Below are 18,165 nucleotides of genomic sequence, written 5' to 3' on the forward strand. Positions count from 1 at the left end.
CTTTGCAGACCTATCCCCCGGGTCTCAGTATTCACACGAGTCTTGAGTCTGCCTCTCCTGGCCCTAAGCCTCAGCCCCAGCCCAGCACCCACTTGGATGGGGCATGTTCCGGTCCAGCCCTGGGAGGAAGTTATGGTTGGCCTGGGTTGGGTATAAGCCCCGTAACCCAGTCTGTGTCCCCAGATGCAAGACCATGAGATGAAAGATTCAGGGAATGAAGTTGGCAGAAGTCTCAAATTGGTGGTTCCCCCAGGCTGAAACCAGCCCTGAAATGTGTTTTATTTGACCGGTGTAATTTTTTTAAAAAATTTGAGCCAACTTTTAATGTTGGGAATTCTGCATAAAGATTCAGGTTTCAGACATCTATTGAAGGTATAGAAGCAATTGGCTGGAACTATGGAGGGGATATCCTTAAACTCTTTTAAATGAACTGTTTTATCAAAGTAGTACGTCTTCAGGACATAAAATTTAGAAGGTACAAGAGGGTGTGTGATGATAAGTGAGTCTCCCTTCCACCCCCTCCCCTAGCCTCTCCATCCCCTTCTTCAGAAGCAACCAAGGTACCAATCTGCAAAGATATTTCATTTATTTATAAGTATATGCACCTATATTTTTCCCCCTTACAAGTGGCAGCATTCTTCTCCACATCTTGCTTTTTCTCCCGGGGCGAGATGCGAGATGTCTGGGAGATACTTCTGTATCTGTCCACAGGAGCTGGCTCCAGTCTTTTTGGTGGCTGCCCTTTAATGAGGACAATAGTTCTCCTGTTTGTCCAGCTGCCACCGGGCCTTATTGTCTCACGCCTGTCCTGCTCCACTCGCTCGTGATTCTTGCCTGGCCCCTTTGGCATCCTGAGCCTGTGGACTCGCACAGGTGAAGGGTGGATGGAGCATCTCTCCTAGCCACCCAGCTCTCATCTCTTCTAGCTCTCAAATGCATGATGCATGCAGTTCCTGGACTTCCCAGCAGAGGGAGACACTACTCCACCCCAGCCCCACCAAAAGGGTCTTAAAAGGGACGTTGCAATCTTGAAATGACTGGGCAAGAGATGCTATCCACCCAGATACAAAGACTGCCTTAACTGAACTGGGATGCCCTGCCACCAGGCCTTGCTTTCTGTTTCTATTCTCCTCCTGAACCTCTCTGACTGGGTCTCCCACCCCGCCCCTGTGCCCCCTCCACTCCTTGTAGAGACTGGCCCCTCCTTTATGTGGGTAGGGGGAGACCTGTCCTAATCTAGGGCCTGGAGTTGAGAAACTGCCTGAGGGACCCGCATAAAGAGAGCATGTATCTGAGCGGGTGTTCCTTGCCCTTGGCCGTCTCTCCTGGCTGAAAAGTGGTGGGGGGGGGGTCCTTTCTCCCTGGCCTGGGCAGACCCAGACCTCCCCCAGCAGCGCCTTGACCTCGAAACTCCCTCTCCTTGTCCAGCACTCTGTGGTCCCCAGAGTCCTCTCTCCCTGGCCTAGTTCATGCGGCCCTCATCCCCACCCCCGCGATGGTGTTGGGGGTCGCCTAGAGTCCAGCTGGTGGCCAGTGCAAAGCCACCCCTTTCCTGGCCCTGCCCCTCCCCGTGACCCCAATCCTCCGCCAGCCACTCAAAGGCGCCTTGTTCTCCATCCAGCCCCCAGACAAAAGTCCTTCTGTCTAAAAAGGCGGAATTGGGGGGAGGGGGCACCCCAACGGGGACCAAGTGGGGGCCTGCACAGACCCCAGCCGGAAGGAATGCCATGAGGAGGAGGGACAGGAGAGGGAGGAGGGAGGGAAAGGGAGCCTTGTGCAGTGCAGTGGCCTTATCTGGGGTAAGAGGCGGCCCCCACCCTAATGCCCACTGCGTAGACATCTGGCTCCCAGCACCCCTGGGAAAAGCCCAGGCTAGGAAGGTCCACCTGGTGCGGGGAACCAGTTCCCAGTCTCCCTAAGGCACAACGGGCATGACGGGGGAGAGTCTCAGTCTAAGGCTGCGCAGCCCCATCCCCACCCTGTGCATCCTGCCCCCACCTCACGATCTTGGTCCTATCAGCATCTTCTGTTGACCCTCAAACTGTGTCAACAGCAAGAAGTGGCCCAGAAGCAGACTTTAGATCTCCCACAATGGCCACCAATCCCTCCTCCAAGGAGGGCACACAATCTGAGTGAGAGAAATTCAGTTATGGCACCAAGGCATGGCCTTCCTCCACCGCCCCCACCGGACAGAAACTGTGCTGTTAGAGACCTGAACCTCTGCTCCTCCCAGGTCCTTTTCTGAGGGGCGAGAGATTGGAGAAAGCCCCCTCCCCTGATGTGCAGGGCAGAGGCCCAGCCCTCACCCTGTTCTCCTTCTGCCTCACCTAAGGCTGCTGTGACCTTGGAGACCCCAAGGAGCTCCGGGCCACTAGTGTTTGAGGGGGAGAGGGACTGTCTCTTTAAGAGCAGGAGTGAGATGAGAGAGCCCCTGAGCTTTAGGGAGTGTGACTAGTTCTCTACCTGCCCAGGTTTGCTTAGGGTGTGGCAGCTGCAGCTGCAGATAAAGGCAGGACTCAGGCTTAGCAGCCTGCTTGCTCCCGGAACCTGGAACCTCACGCAGCCTGGGGAGCACGCAGGTGAGGGGCTGGGACCTCCCTCCCTCAACCCCTTCTTGGCTCTGCCCCCAACCATCCCTGCCCCTCTCTCCACTGGTCTCCATTAAAGACCCCTAGAGTCTTCCCCCTTCAAGGTCCTTTTCTAGGGGAGCAGCTTAGAGGAAGCCCCCTTCCCCATCATTCTTCTCACGGGAGGCTGGGTGAGCCAGCTTGGGTGAGGGTAAAGCCCGAGGATGGGATTGGGGTCTCTGGAAGCCTGGTGGGTAGATCGGGGTGTCTGAGTAAACCAGAAGTATCTGGATTGTGGGGCTCAGAGTAGATGGGTGGGTGACTGTGTAGACTCGAGGTGTTTAGGGACTGGGATATGTGGGTCCTGGAGATCTCTAGGGAAAGGGGCTGGTGGCTTCCTGGGGAAGTGGTAATATGGGGAGATGGGAAGGAGATTTCAGGGACAGGAGGGAGTCATTTGGCTCACGCCTGGTGGGCCTGGAGAAACAGTGGGATGGTAGGGGGTGGACGGCGGAAACAGTCCTCACACCAGCACTGGGATCTCCGGGGCCAGGAAAGAACAGGGAGGGGTGGGCACAGCCTCCAACTGTAGGCTGCCTCCTTTCCAAGCCTTAGCGCCGATGGCGGCAGTCAGTTTCGGAGCAGCCCAAGGGCCTCTTCCAACAACAGCGGGAACAGGGAGGGGGAGGGCAGGTGCCCAGACACCAGCTCCCACGGCCCACACCGTGGGACAGTTGGGTGGAAAAGTTGTGCAGAGGTTGGGGTGCGGCTGGAACTACCCACCAGAACACCCCACCCCGTGCTGGGGATGCTGGGAGACGATGCCTGGAGATGGGGCTTCCAGAGCCCTCACCGGCCAGGGCGGCTCGGAGGCGCCCAAGGAAAGAGGCTGAAGCGCTGAGACTCTGGGTCCCGGGTGACAGCATAGAGCATTAAGCTGAGTTCACAGGGGTTACAGGGTTGCGACAGCAACGTGGGCTAATCGTAGTGCCAGCTTCGTCAAGCTGCGAAGATTATATGCGTGAGTAAGTGCAAAGAGCTGAGAACAGTGCCCGGCGCAGGGTAAACACTCAGGCAGCATCAGCTCCTGTTACTAGTATTAGTGGTGTCATGGGGTGACCAAGTTTCACGTGTTCGCTTTAGACAACAGGTGGTCCTTCTACAGACCTGTGCCAGGCCTGCTAGGCTGTCCTGCCCACCCACTCACTCCAGCTCCACCCCTCACCTCAAACCTGGGCGGGTCCTAAACGCCTTGGTACTGTTCCCCAAAGCCATAGGCTCTTTTCTGACAAGAAATAGGTGCTCAAAATTGTGAGTCTGGTATATGGGATGAACTGGGAAGCTAAGAGGATTCCCAGGATCTGGGGTGGGTGGAGGGAGATGGAGGAGCCTGTGAGAACAGGCAGGAAACAGAAGGAAACTCAAGGTGGGGGTTATGTGGAGGCTAGAGAGGGAGCTTGAGATGAGAGGGGTTCCCTCTCCAGCTGTGGACAGGAGACGGAGCACGGAATGTCAATGGGCTTTTTAACCATTCTTAGGGACTGCGTTTAGGCGTGTGTTTTGCTGTCAGTGAAACAGGGCGTGTAACAGACGACCTCTGGGGTTCTTGGGGGGTTACGTGAGGGGAACCCAGCAAGGTCATTTGGCAGTGCCCAGCACAGAGTGGCTCTGAGTTAAGTGTTAGCTGTTGCTATCAAGTTCGGGACAACAGATACTGTGGCAGTGGGGCAGGGGCAGGGAGAGGGCAGGGGGACACTCAGAGATGGTGGACTCATACCGGACCAGGAAGGGGACGGAGCAGGGTTCTTCATGCTGGGCAGGTCTGTCTGGGGAAAGTGGAAGTGTCTGCTGCCAGAGGAGCTTGGTAGGGGCAGGGGCTGGTCTGGGACTGGACAGTAGAGGCAGGAACTGGGGCAGGGTGGGCAGGAGTGGGGCAGAAGTGGGAGAGTGGGATGTGGGTGGGGCAGAAAATGGGACTGGGGCTGCAGCCAGGGGGTCCTTCTCCTCCCCCTTCCTCTCCACCCTCCCCAGGAGTTCTCTCCTCTCCACTTCCTGCCCTGCCCAGCCCGAGGTCTGCAAAGTCTGGGCAGGGCAGGCAGGCTCAGAGCTGTTCATGGGGGACACTCCCAAGAACCGGGCCTCCTGCCACCTGGCTCCCAACACCCCATTTCCCAAAACACCCCAAGGTGCTGAGAGAGTCCTGAGTTAGGAACAGCCTCCACAGAGCCAGGTCTGGCTTAAATCCCGCTTCCTGGCAAGCTGACCTTGAACACCCACCTTCACTTCCCTGAGCCTCGGTTTTCCCATCTGTAAGATGAGGATAACAACGGGCAGCACCTTCCTCGTTTGTTTGCCAGGGTGATTCACTTTGAGCCTCCAATCCACATCCAGTGAGTTATTACTGCTGCTCCCTCTCAGGTCTGAGTTCTCACTCAGCCCCCACTGCACTTTTCGGCTGCCTTATCTCTCAGCCCAGCAAGTTTCAAGGCCAGTTCTTCAGCTTTTCAGGGGCGAGCTGTGCCACCCTGGGTGGGGAGCAGAGTAGGAGGGGGTTGGGAACCAGAGGCATCCCAGTGGCCCTGCTAAAGCTGGACCCTCTCCCCAGACCCCTCCAGGCCAGTGCTCCGACATGCAAGAGGTGGCCCTGAGCCTGCTTGTCCTCCTGGCAGGTGAGTGACTGTCCCCAGACTGCCTTTTCCCTGATCCCCTTGGCTGAGTGGTCACCACGCTTGAGTGCGGCTCTTTCGTACTTTCCTGTGGGGTGGTGAGTCTCAGGACAGCATCTCCTTGGGTAGGAGATGATTTCAAGGGGCACATAAAGGAGGACCTCTCTTTATTTTTAACGGAGGTACCGGGGATTGAACCCAGGACCTCGTGCATGCTGAGCACACACTCTACCATGAGCTATACCCACCCCCGCAAGGAGGACCTCTTAGAGCAGAGGTCTTGACATCTTGACATCAAGGAGAAGGCTCAGCCCGCGCTACTGTCTTTAACACTTTATTACTAGAGGTAACAGAGAACTTCGTGGTTATGTGGCAAGTAACCGAAATCCCTTGTGCCTCGGTTTCCTCATCTGGACAACAGTAACAACTACTTATATACTCATTGTGAGGATTAAATGCATTACTATTTGCAAAGCCCTTAGAATAGTGCCTGGTACAGAGTAAGCACCATGTGTTTGTGTTTCAAACGTTATTTAAAAATGATCAATCTCCCCTTAACAAAGAAAGAAGAGAGTGTAGGCCCAGAGTTAAGGCAGCCCACTGCTTCAGAATTCGGTCCTAATCCTTTGCTTTCATTATATTTGTTTTTACCCATTACATTGGACAAGACTGGTATCCCATTCAGGGTAGTGATGTAAAGTTGTTTTTTTAAAATAAAGTGTATTGAGTTGATTATCAGTCAGTTGCTTGACAGGGAATGGTGAGCAAACGGCAGAACCAGAACTGGTAGGGTGTGGAGATAAGGGCTGAGAACGCCTGGGGGCTGAAGCCATCTGTCACCTTGACAAGCCCTGCACTCCGTTTCTGCAGGAGGTGTGGATTAGCCTGGTGTCCAGAAATGTGAGCCTAAAGGGTCGCCAGAAGCCACCCAGATTAAAACCTATTTCAGGTGTCGGGCTGAGAGGGGGCATCCACATCTCCAAGGTGGGCTGTGCAGAGACAGCTAGCTTAGGGCTAGACCCTTGTGTCTTTGAAAGGTGGGGAACTGTGCCATCAGGGGACCCTATGCTGAGGCCCGAGGTTCCACAGCTCTGCCCCCAGCTTTGCTGAGGCCAGCACCCCCATCTCTCTCTTTCCCGCTCCTCCCCCTCCCCAGGCCTGCCTGCCTTGGATGCCAACGATCCAGAAGGTGAGTCAGACTGGACTCCTCCACCAATCCCACCCTCAAATTCTCCCCCATGACCCCAGCATCCCAGCTCTCATCTCTCGGATTCATGTTCTTTTTGTCTTTCCTTGCAGATAAAAACAGCCCTTTCTACTATGGTGAGAGCCTGTGCCCCTCCTTTAGCACCCCCCCATACCTATTTTGTGCCAAAGGTCTCCCATGGGGTGGGGGAAGGGTCTGCTTGGGGTGACCCCCAGGCGAGGATAGGGGCAGTGAACAGTAAACACAATGGATCAAGGGAACAAGACAGTCGGGTCCTTGGGAAAACTGTTTTGCTGCAAGTTAGACACACACGGAAGCAAAGATAGTTCACAAGAAGCCACTGTTAGGGTGCAAATCAACTGCTGGGAGGAGGGTTGACTTGAGAAGACTGCCTGGAGGAGGTGAGCCACTTGGCCCTACTCTTCCTATGGCCTCCAGGTTCCACACACCTGCTCCCCACCCACCCTCACCTGTCGCCCCTCTGCCTTCTCTCCCCCCGACACCACTGGCTCTGCTGCAGCCATGCTGGCCTCCTCGCTGCTGCTCAGACACAGCAGACGCACTTGAAGCCTCCAGACCTCGCTAGCATCCATCCCTCTGCCTGGAAGACCCTCTCCCACGTAGGCCCACACTCCCTCCCTCCCCTCCTCAGGCCTCTGCTCCACATGGCCCCTCAGTGGCCTTTCCTGACCACTCTCCCTAGAAGAGCTGCCCACTGACTTTCTGTCCCCCGGCCCTGCCTTTTTGTTTGCAGACTGCTTCTCTCTCCCCGACCTGACATTAAATCTCTGTCGCTTGCTCTGTGTAAACTAGAAAGTGAGCACAGAGGGGCTGGGGAGCTGTGTGTCCTCTCTACTGCCGTCTCCCTGGCATCTGCACATCAGAGGTGCCCACTGTATAGGGTCAAGTGGAAGGGGGCTTGGCTGGGGAGGGTGCAGGCCGGCACCGAGAGTCCCCTCCGGGTTTCTCCTAGACTGGCACAGCCTCCGGGTCAGCGGGCTCATCTGCGCAGGCGTCCTGTGTGCCCTTGGCATCATTGTCCTCATGAGTGAGTGGAGGAGCTGGGGGGCAGCGGGCAGGGCGGGGCTGTGGGTGCCCTCTCCTGTCACGGCTTTCTCCCCTAACAGGTGGGAAATGCAAATGCAAGTTCAGTCAGAAGCCCCGGTAAGATGGGTTCCAGGCAGCATGCCTGCCTCATGCTGGACAGACAGCTTTCAGGGGTAAAGAACTAAATCTTGCAGAAAGAGGCCAGGCCTCTGGGCCCCTGCCCTGGAGAATTCTTGCTAAGATTTCTTAGGTTTAATCTTCAGAACCATCAGTCCTCAAAGGGCCCCAAATCCTGAAATGCTTTGGTCCCTGCATTGGGTTGGGATGGTACAACCCAACGACAGAAAAATAGCCAGGAAGTGACGTCAGGGCAAGCTGAGATTCCTCTAGCCTTGAGGGAGAGGGTAATAGGGGTGAACACAGACCTCACCACCTTTCTTTCCCTAGCCGCCACCCCGGGGATGCCCCACCTCTCATCACAACAGGTAAGACAGGGGCAGAATGGGGCTGAGGGGAACACAGGGTGTGAAGTGTGTGTGTGTGTGTGTGTGCGTGCGCACGCACCCTGGGGAGAAATAACTTGATCCACTCTCACAAGCTGACCCGGTCATCTCTCCCAGGCTCTGCCCATAACTGCTGAGGATAGACAAGCTGAAAGCACACAGAGAGCCTCTCTCTGCACAGGAGCCTGAATCCAGGACCCTCCCTTCCCTCCTTAGACGGCTTTACCAGGGCACCATCTCATCTCTCACTGGAGGGATCTCTTTGTTGAATTTTTACTATAAAATGATCTTGCTCCTGCCCAGGCAGCCTCGAGACTCCCTATATGTGCATGGGGTGGGTTTGGGGGGCCAGGAGAAGCGGGTTGTGCAGCGGGGGCTGGCATGGAAGCTGGCAGCTCTCTTTGCCGGGACAAGCCCAAAGGCCTGTTTCCTCATGATCTGGTGGACAGCACGGGGCCTGCCCTCTCCCTCTGTGTCCACGGGAGCCACGTGTACAATTTAAAGTTCTCTCATAGCCACTTGGGGAACACTTTTGAGAATGAAAGGGGGCTCAGCCAGGTGGCACGCTGGGTCATTCAGGTGGACCCTGGGACCGTCCTGGGGAAACCAGGCAGTGGGATCATCCTACCATGACAGGAGTACCCGGATAGCTTGTAATAGTAAGACCCCTGTGACCCTCCTCTCATCTGAGACCCCACTTTATTATAAAAGACCCTCCTAACACCCGAATGTCCCTGTGAGACCTTTAAATTATTTCCCACGATGCCCCTAATATCTAATGGCTACGTGGTGAGAGGCCCTTCAACAAGCCTCAAACTCCTTCAGTCCCAATACCCAGCAAGACCTCCAAAATGTTCCCAAGAGCCATAAAAATGCCTGAAATCCTTCAAAACACCACAAAAATGTCTCCTACAAGAGGCATGAGACCAATAATAAACCCATGACCTGTCCTTTAATAATGCCCTTATAGCCCCTGAACATCCCACAAGGGCCCCCCGCCATAATCATGGGCCCACAGTCCTTAGAGTGAGCAAAGCTCGGGAAAGCTCACCAGGGGCAGCCAAAATGCACCCCGGAATGCCTCTCTGCTCAGTAATACTGCTCCTGGGACTAGCCCCCCACCTCCACAAGAGTCACCCCTCCCAGTGACCCCACAACAACGGGTGGGGCGGGTGCACAGCGCGTTTATTGAGCTCATACACTTTCTGTCCTCGCCCCTGTCACCGACCCGGCGTGGGACTTCCGGCCTCCCCGCAACAACTCTCACTTTCCCATCCATTCCCGCGCACGCGCCTGAGGGTCTTCGCGCGGGACTTCCGCCTCGGGAGCAGGCATGCGCACAAGCAGCAGAGGAAGTTAGCACGCCAGCCAGGAAAACCTGCCCGGAAACTGATGACGTCACGGAGGCGGGCACTTATAGCGATTGGCCGGATTGAGTTCAGAAAGGAAAGGAAAGCTATCTCCTCCTTAATACTCACAGGGAGCAGGAGACGTGGGTGGATTGGGAGGGGGCCGCTTCCAGACCTCATGGAGCTCTGCACATTACCCCCACGTGATTTCTGTAGGCTGGCTCTGTGCGGTGGTGCCCCAGCCTGAGCCCCCAAGTCACCCTTGGGGAGAGCAATTGCCCCCAGCTAAGATGTTGCTTGAGACTGAAAAGGCAGCTCTTGCCTTGAACTTGGCCTGTGGTCAGTATCTCACAGGACCAGCTGTCACCTCCAAGTAGGGTCAGGAGGCCAGTCACGGGGGCATCCAGGGGCCTAGGACTCCCCATGCCAGCCCCCTGCCGTCCATGTCCAGGGTCCCATCCGGTCTCAGGCACTGAGGTCTAACTCGTGATGCTGGTAGATCTGTGTGGGGCCCTTGAAGCAAGCGGCGAAGAGGAAGCGTCTGCCAGCCGTGGTGATGTGGGCAAAGGCACGGGGGGCCACCAAGGCTGGGGGCCCTAGCTCCTGCAGTGGCTCCAGGAGCCCCTTGTCAGGGTCAAGGCGAAAGACCTGGCTGAAGGCAAAGTCGCTGCCCAGGATGGCCAGCTGGTCCTTGGCGATGAGCAGTGGCTGAAAGACGTGGGCACCGCGAGAGGGAAGTTGCTGCAGCAGGCGGAACATGGAGCCATCCCAGCGCATAACCTGAGAAGGGTGGCCGCTAGTTAGGGGCTGGGGTCCAGGAAGGCCAGGCCTGCCAGTGGTCCTCTGGGCTTCGGAGGACTTGGAATGACTTGGAAACAGAGGCCGGTAAGTCCCCAAACTCACACAGCTTTCTCATCTTCATAAATGTCCCCACCCAGCTGCTCAGGCCACAGACTTGGGAGTCATTCTTGGCCCTTCTCTCCCCCTCACAGCCCACACAGAATCAGTCAGCCCTGGAATCTGTCAGTTCTACCTACGATTTATACATTTCTCCCATCTCCTCTGGCCGCACTCTCACCAAGCCACAGTCACCTCCCTCCTGGACCATCACAGCAGCCTCCTCCCTTGTCTCTCTGCTCCCATCCCTGCACCCACAGTCCGCTCCCCATGCCGACACCCAGTGAATACGTGAGTCAGATCAGTGCCTTCTAGGCTCAGAGCCCTCCCCCTGGCTACACCCCACTCCAGAGGGAGACTTCTGGAGGAGGTGGGCCGTCAGCCTTGGAGGTTCACGGTGTGGTGGCTATGGTTAAATGTAAGCGCTGGAGTGTATCAGAGTTTGGGGGGTAGAATCAGAGTCTTGGGGCCAGTGTCAGTGTTGGGAGATAAGGAATGGTTTAGGGTCAGCCAGCCTTGAGGGGTCACAGTGTTGGAGTCAGTGTTGGGGTTGGGTCAGAGCTCAAAGATCAGCACGTTAGGAAGGTCAGCCTGTGAGACAGGTTAGAGTTTCGAGGACAACGTGCAAGGTGAGATCAGTGCTGAAAGGCCAGCCCCAGGTGCGAGTCAGATGCAGGTGAGGCCTGGCTCACGGCTCGGCTGCCTGCCCTCCCCGTGACCAGGCCCAGCCTCACCATGGAGTCCCCGATGTAGCGTGTCAGGCACAGGAACACATCCCCACCGGCCTGGAAATGGTGTGTGGCATAGACGTCCTCCGCCTCAGGGATGTCCGTGCGCCTCTCAAAGCGGCCCCCAAACCAGTGGAAGAGCACGGGCCTCTGCGAGGCCGAGGCCAGCAGCAGATGGGGCCGGCCGTCCAGCTCCAGGGGCTCGACGTCCGTGTCCCGGTGCCAGGCGTGCAGGCTCTGGCGCGGGTAGAAGCCGGGCCCGTCGCGGCACAGCAGCGTGGTGCTGCCCGCCTTGGAGGCATCGGCCACCACGAAGCAGGGCTGCCCTTCCAGCCACAGGAGCTCGGCATCATTGGGCCGCAGCAGCCGCCGCGGGGCCAGGGCCTGCATCGGGGCCAGGCGCAGGTCGGGGCCGGGCCGGGCCCACAGCTGCGAGCCTCCCCACAGGCGGGCGGCCAGCACGAAGAGGCGCGGGCCCAGCACCAGCGGCTTGCAGGACACCACCGAGGGCGCTGCGGGGAGCGAGGAGCAGGGGGCCTGTCAGGCCCGCGGGGCGGGCCACCTGGCTGGAGGGAGGAGGCGCGGAGGGGGCTTACCAGACAGCTCTTCCTCCGGCCGGAAGCGCTGCAGGCTGTAGTCCCAGGTGAGGATCAGGCAGCGGCCAGCAAAGGGCTGTGCCAGGATGATGTGGGGTTCCCCCTGGTAGGAGAAAGCCTCTGCGCCCAGCGCCAACTCTCCGACCGTCTGGAACCAGGACAGCTCTAGAGGTGGTGGTGGGGCAGGAGAGAGTCAGGCAGGCCGAGGGGACCCCAAGGGTCCTCATCGCTGAGCCTCATTTGCACATCTCTGAAATGAGGCCCATCATGGGGCTGACCTCATAGGGAAACAGTCTTTTTACCTAGGGATGTGTTAACTCACAACATGGTGATACTTTGTTTTCTAAGCTGTAGGGCCTCATCAACTGATTGCTTAGAAACAGCATATTTATTCATTCATTTAATTTCATAAGATCCCTCCCTAGGGGGCAGATCTGTTATTATATCCATTTTACGGATGAGGAAACTAAGGCTAAGAGGCACAGGCAGCCCGCTGTCCAGCCAAACCCATCCTTCCCATCTTCCAGGAGATAGGACGCAGCTGGGCACCAGGCTGCCCAGCCAGAGGCCACATTAACCCAGCACAACCCAACCCGGGCTTCACTCCCTGCCCTCCAAGGCTCAGTGTGGCCATGACCAGACAAAGTTCCCAAGGGAACAAGAACAGGGTGATGGTTGTAATGCTTGCCTAGCTTGTAGGAAGACAGCTCGTCCTGGAATTCTCCTTGTGAACTGGCAGATGGACCTTCCACAACTCGGTTTCAACCGGGGAAAGCAGTATAATGCCCAGGGGCTGCCCCATCTGCCTGCACTGCTCACCTCAGACCCTTCTGTCTCCTTTAATTCGTGGTATTTAGAGCCTCTTTGTTACAGCAACTTAGCTTTTATAGTAACGGTGCACCCCTATCGCCCTGTGTGGTGGTGGTGGACTTCAGGCTACAATACTTCACTCTATGTGCCAGGCCGTATTTCTAGGGACCAGGGTTGAAGCAATGAACCAGACCACAAAGGATGCCCATCCAGAGGGGATCTTTTAAAAATGTCCATCACATAATCAAATCTCCCTGCTCGAAACCCTCTAGAGCTTCCCGCGGCCTCTCCGGATAAAATCAACTGTCTTCTCTGTGGCTTTGAAAGTCCTGCAGAGGGAGGCCCCTGCACCTTCCACCTCATCTGTGTCTTTCCCTGCCTCACTCCTCCAAGCCAGACCTGTCTCCCTTTGACCTCCAGTCAGGACAAGCTCTGTGCTGCCTCGGGGTCACTGTACACACTGTCCCTTCTCTCTCGAGTGTGCTTTCCTGGTACTTCTGTTTGCTAAATCCACATCTAATACTGCCTGATCAGAGAAGCCTTCCTCAATGCCCCACGTACGGGAGGACCAGCCTCCCTCATCACCCTCTGTGTATATCACAATGTGTACCATACATTTATTTGTGCAGTGTTTTATTTCATGTCTGTCTCCACACCCCCAGGACTGGGTGAGAACTGCGTCCAGGATTATCTTGTTCCTTACAGTGTGCCCATCGCCTCTCCAGGCTGGACACCGAGTGGACCTAAGTGAGTTTTGAATAAACCGAATGAAGAGTGACCCCTAAGTTAAATTCCCTTGTTCTCTGAGTCCCCTAGACCAAAAACATGTCTTACACTTAGATGATGATGATGACGATGATGACAGTGACAGTGATGGCCTTCAGGTTTGAACTCAGATGTCCAATCCTCCTGACCCTCCAGCCGTGCCTGACTCCTGCTCTGGCTCTGGGCTCCCCTACCCCAGCCCTGATCATACTAGGCTGTCACTCTCTGCCTGCCTCTGGCTGGGGGCTCTGGGAGGGCAAGACCCAGGGCTCTCTGCTTTGCTCAGTATCCATAAAGTTACCAAAATATATTTGTGATCATAGGAATCAAACTGATCATAGGAAGTATTTTGTACATGGTCAGTTTTATATTAAGAACAACAACGAGCGTGAACATTTAGTAGGGCCTCCCCTCCCAGGTCCTGCACCAAGCGTATCACTGAATTCTCACAGAGGTCCTAGGTCACTGTTTATTACCCCCATTTCCAGACAAGAAAACTGAGGCTCAGGGAAGCGATGCTGCTTGCTCAGCAGTCTCACAGCCAGGAAATGGCAGAGCAGGGAGGGAGGTGAGCCCCTCAGCCCTGGCAGCCTTCCCGATCTCCTGCCTGAGTCTGGGAACCCCTGCTGTCCCTCCCGCCCCACCAGGAAAGCCCCCACCTATGGCTCTGCACTTGAACGTCTTGGGGTCGAGGTGGCGGAGCTGCATGTGGGCCAGGGCGGTGGGGCCGGCACAGGCCCCGGTCCCCACGCTGGCGTTCACGGTGGGTATCCACTGCAGCAGCCAGAGGACGCGGCAGTCACACTGGAACGGGTTCCCACGGAGGTCCCTGGGGCAAGAGCCGGGGAGGGGCTGCGACCCGGCTTCCAACCCCTGGAGGCCACGCTCCCCACCCCTCCCCAGTCAAGGGTTCAGGACAGGGGCCCGGAGGTGGTGTGGAAAACATGGAAGAACCACTGTAGTCATACTCATTTATGCCAACCAAAAGTGGGCGCAGGTGCCCTCTTCCCCCCAAGCACCCCCAAATGCCTCCCAGCCCCCTTGAGCCTCACACATGAGTCAGGGTCTCCAGGCCTCGGAACAGGAATCTGGGGAGGGTCTCAAGCTGGTTATTGGCCAGGCTCCTGGTGGAGGGAGAAAAGGAGCAACCATCAGTAGCTACCAGGGGACTCTGTGTGCCGGCGGGGTGGGTGCGGATGCCTGGCAGGGCGGGCTGGGCGGTGGAGGGGTGGGGCCTTTGAGGCACGCACAGATGTGTGAGTGAGCGAAGTCCTCGGAGAGCGTTCTTGGAGATGGAGCCAATCTCATTGTCCTCGATAAAGCTGTGAAGGGAAGATGGGGTCAGGGGAGGCCCTCGGTTCCCTGCTGTGGCCCCACAGTGCTTGGGGGAATGCACTCCATGGAAGCCAGAGGCCATTGGTATGTGCTGAGTTCTCCCCCAACACCTTGCTGAATCCCAAGGAAAATCTCCTAGGAACATCTCACCAAGGTCGCAGCCTCCAATCCCAGGAGCCAAGAACCTGACCCTCTGGTCATTACCAGCCTCACAGTGAACACTGCCACCATGATCACCAGCAGCAGCACTGGCACCAGTATCACCACCAATACCTCCAGCATCATCCATGATATCCAACACCCATGCCCCTACCACTGCCATCAACCCCAGTACCAATAACTGCCATTATCACCAACAATATACCCTACCACCACCATCACCAACATCCCATCCCACCAACACAACACCATCATCACCAGCCTTACACCAGCAACACTGATACACATCACCAAAAACACAGCCTTCGTGGCCAACACCAAAATCACTGCCACCACCATCACTGGCACTGCCACCATTACCACGAGCTTCAGCACTAGCACTGGCATTGCCAACATCCACAACATCACCACTACCCCCAGCACTCACCCACCATCAGCGCCACTACTGCCACGATTTCCACACATACGGATACCTCCACCATCACCGCCAAACCCCACAGTGTTGCCATTACACCAACACCAATGTCTGACCCCAAACCATCACCAACACCAACACCAACACCAACACTAATGCTGTAATTATTAAGGCTCACAATACTGGTATTATCACTAACATCAACCCTTCAGACTTCATCATTGGCATCACCAATAGCTCCATCGCTGGTGAATCTGCCATTTTTGTCAAAATCATCCCCACTCCATCATCCTCAATCATGCCACCACTTCCCTGTGAACAGCTGGAGCAGGATCACCACCACAGCCATTATCATCAACACCAGCATCAACACTAATGCTAGCATTGTCATACTGTCATCACCACACCACCGTCAGTACCACCACCACCACCATCAGTACCACCATCAGCACCATCACCATCTAACTCAGAATTGTTTCCTCTTAATTTGAAACATTTCTTTATCTCTGGCCTCTGCACCCTCTCTGGGCTCCTGAGAGTCAGGTAGAACCAGAAACAGTCATGGGTTAGTCAGGCCTTTTGTGAATCTTGAAACACAGAGAGGGCAGTTGAGCCGGCTGGGATTACACACCCACTCAAGAGGCCAGGCCTCTTGCCCCTCCAGGACAGTCCCTTTTCCAGATACTTTTTATCCCAGGCAACCCGCCCCTCCTTCCCCCTACTCTAGGAGTCACAGAGGGGCCCATCCTTCCTCTCCCAGGCCCCCATTCCTGCCCCCACCCCCGGCTCACTCACAGGTACTGCAGGTGGGACAGGCCTGCAAACGCATCGTCCTCAATCACGGAGAAGGAGTTGGATGTGAAAAGACTGGCAATGGAGCAAGAAAGAAGTTTTTCCAGAGATGCTGCTCCCTACCTGACATTTTAACCTTGCCCGCCCACACCCCCGCCAGCTCACATGGGGGCATGGTCACACACATGCATGCAGTGTGAGTTTGTGTGACACAGGTGCTCCCACAGACACATACATACACATGTGTGTGCACCCCCCACACACGTGCATGGACACCCACTCCCTCGAGCTAGTCATTGCTCAGTAGGGTCCCACTCACAGCAGGTGCAGCGACGGCACCCTCAGGAAGCTTCCGGCCTTCAGCTGGGTAACTCCAGTCCTAACAAGTGAGCTGGGGACGTGAGCCGGGTGTGAGGAGAACACCCCTCCAGGGCGCCAGTCTCATCTCAGAGCCGTCTCTTGTCCGGGGACCCTGGCATGCTACCTGACCCCGGGTGTATGTATGTATCTCCCCTGCATCCCAGGGGAGACAGGCATTTACCCTCCTCGTTTGGTAAGGATCCTAGCAGCGCTCAGCCCACCCCACGTCTCTCCCTCCTCCCATGCTGTCCCTGCCCTTTGGAATTTCCCTTCTTCTCCCTTCCAAATCCCAGCAGCCCCCTTTCGAGCATCCCAACATCCTTTGCTGCCCCCTCCCAAGGTCCTGACAAGGCCCTGTTTCCTTGGGGACCCGGCACCCCGCCCCCAGCCCCTGGGGTCCCAGGACTCCCATCCTCAGCTACAGGCCCCCAGAGGGCCTGACACTCACAGCGACAGCAGGCTCGGGGAGAAGCTCTCTGGCAGGTCCGGGGAGCCCTCACACAGGGCACTGTCTTTGGAGCAGGAGCATCTCAGAGGACACTTTCCCTTTGGGGGTCTCCAGGCCTCGCCCACCCCCGCCCCAGCCAGCAGCAGCAGCAGCAGCAGCAGCAGAATTCCTGCCCCTCCCATGCCCCCTGACCCCCGCCGAGGCACCGGCTTCCCTCTGCCTACCCAACCTGGCCCGGGCGTGGCCACTACATCTCCCACGCCGGGCACCCCTCCATGCCACCAGCTGGCACGCTGTGCCCTGGCTTCTCTCTCCTCTTTCTCGGTCTCTCTTCGGTCTGTCTCCTGGGTGTCTAATTTTCTGTTTATTTCTCTTTCCCTGTCTTTCTCTCCCCCTTTTTGTATTTCTGACTCTTTGAGCTAGTCTGTTTCCCACTCTCTACCTCTGTCTCTCTTTATTTCTATCTGAATTGTCTCTCTCTATTTCTCTTTTTCTCTGTTTCTTTCTGTCTCTCTCTGTTGGCCTCTCTTTCTATGTGTGTGTGTGTGTGTGAGAGAGTCTTCCTCTGTCTGGTGTCTTTATTTCTGTCTTCCTACCCCCCCTCCCTCCAGCTCCCTGGAAGTTTCTTCCCTTCCTCCCACGTCCCTTCTCCCAGGAGGTTTGGAAAAGGGACTCACTAGGCACGGGGTGCGCCAGGCAAAGCAGGGAAAGGAGGAGGAGTTGGGGTGGGGGTCAGAGGCCATAGGAAGAGCAGCCCTGGGGAAGGGACTGAGGGCCCCATGGGAGGGGAGGGGCCACTGAGGGCTGGAGCTGCCCTGGCCCCTCCCAGCCAACCCCCTCCCCAGATTCCCCACTCACTAGTGTGAGGAGGATGTCACCAGGGTGGGGACCGGATGACTCTGCAGGCAGGAGGAGGGTGGGCGGAGAGACCACTAAGCGCTGTAGCCCTCCTGGCCACGCCCAGCCAGCCCCCTCCCCTGGCTCCGGGAGGGTGTGGTGGGCACTGGCGCGGAGACTTGAAGGGACCAGCTCAGGTCTGGGTGCTCCCTCTGGTGGTTACACTTGTCAGGGCAGCTGCCCTGCCCCAAACCCACAACCTTCCTTGCCTACCCGAAATTAACCCCTTGAGTGTCCCATCCACTGGGGGTAGGGAGCCAACCCAAGGGATAAAGGATGATGAAGATGCCACCTCTTTCTTCAGCATTTTGACTCTGTACCACGCCTTGCCCTACAAGTTCATCTGTTAGCTCATGCTGACCTCACCCCAGCCCTCTGAGGTTGGTACTATCATTTGGCCATTTTACAGATGGAGAGAGGTCCAGTTGTTTGGGATCTAGGTTTTCTGGCTGGGTCCCAGGCAGCCGGTTCCACAGGGTCTCTGTCTGATTTTCATTCCTTCTTTGGAGATCAGAACCCGTAGCTATTGGCTGTTTTCAGTTGGATTTAGCAGTTTGGATAGAGCCTGTCCATTAAATAAGAAAAATAAATAAATGACTCTTGTCACCGAACATGAAATAAGAG

General features: G+C 56.4%; 2 protein-coding genes across 6 annotated transcripts; one reads left to right on the top strand and one right to left on the bottom strand.

The window, feature by feature from the left end:
• Window positions 1-2,401: 2,401 nt before the first annotated feature.
• FXYD3 (FXYD domain containing ion transport regulator 3) lies at window positions 2,402-8,290 on the top strand. 3 transcript variants are annotated; one of them, XM_031456961.2, is made up of 8 exons: window positions 2,402-2,579; window positions 5,173-5,236; window positions 6,390-6,422; window positions 6,533-6,556; window positions 7,414-7,488; window positions 7,568-7,604; window positions 7,935-7,972; window positions 8,108-8,290. In XM_031456961.2, exons 2-8 carry the CDS (start codon window positions 5,197-5,199, stop codon window positions 8,125-8,127), a joined length of 267 nt encoding a protein of 88 aa, XP_031312821.1. In that variant the 5' UTR covers window positions 2,402-2,579; window positions 5,173-5,196; the 3' UTR covers window positions 8,128-8,290. The 3 variants fall into 3 exon arrangements, with proteins under 3 accessions (XP_031312821.1, XP_031312819.1, XP_031312820.1); XM_031456959.2 differs by lacking the exon at window positions 7,568-7,604; XM_031456960.2 differs by lacking the exons at window positions 2,402-2,579; window positions 7,568-7,604 and adding an exon at window positions 3,834-3,878.
• An 868-nt stretch (window positions 8,291-9,158) lies between these two features.
• Window positions 9,159-17,486, bottom strand: LGI4 (leucine rich repeat LGI family member 4). Of its 3 annotated transcripts, XM_031456876.2 has the most exons (9): window positions 16,645-17,486; window positions 16,156-16,227; window positions 15,840-15,911; window positions 14,386-14,457; window positions 14,188-14,259; window positions 13,795-13,964; window positions 11,561-11,725; window positions 10,971-11,476; window positions 9,159-10,119 (listed from the first exon to the last, which is right to left on the bottom strand). In XM_031456876.2, exons 1-9 carry the CDS (start codon window positions 16,824-16,826, stop codon window positions 9,805-9,807), a joined length of 1,626 nt encoding a protein of 541 aa, XP_031312736.2. In that variant the 5' UTR covers window positions 16,827-17,486; the 3' UTR covers window positions 9,159-9,804. The 3 variants fall into 3 exon arrangements, with proteins under 3 accessions (XP_031312736.2, XP_064345304.1, XP_031312737.2); XM_064489234.1 differs by lacking the exon at window positions 15,840-15,911; XM_031456877.2 differs by lacking the exon at window positions 16,156-16,227 and having other exon boundaries at window positions 16,645-17,485.
• Window positions 17,487-18,165: the final 679 nt, after the last annotated feature.

Source organism: Camelus dromedarius, chromosome 9, assembly GCF_036321535.1.
Source record: "Camelus dromedarius isolate mCamDro1 chromosome 9, mCamDro1.pat, whole genome shotgun sequence".
In the NCBI taxonomy this organism is placed as follows: domain Eukaryota; kingdom Metazoa; phylum Chordata; class Mammalia; order Artiodactyla; family Camelidae; genus Camelus; species Camelus dromedarius.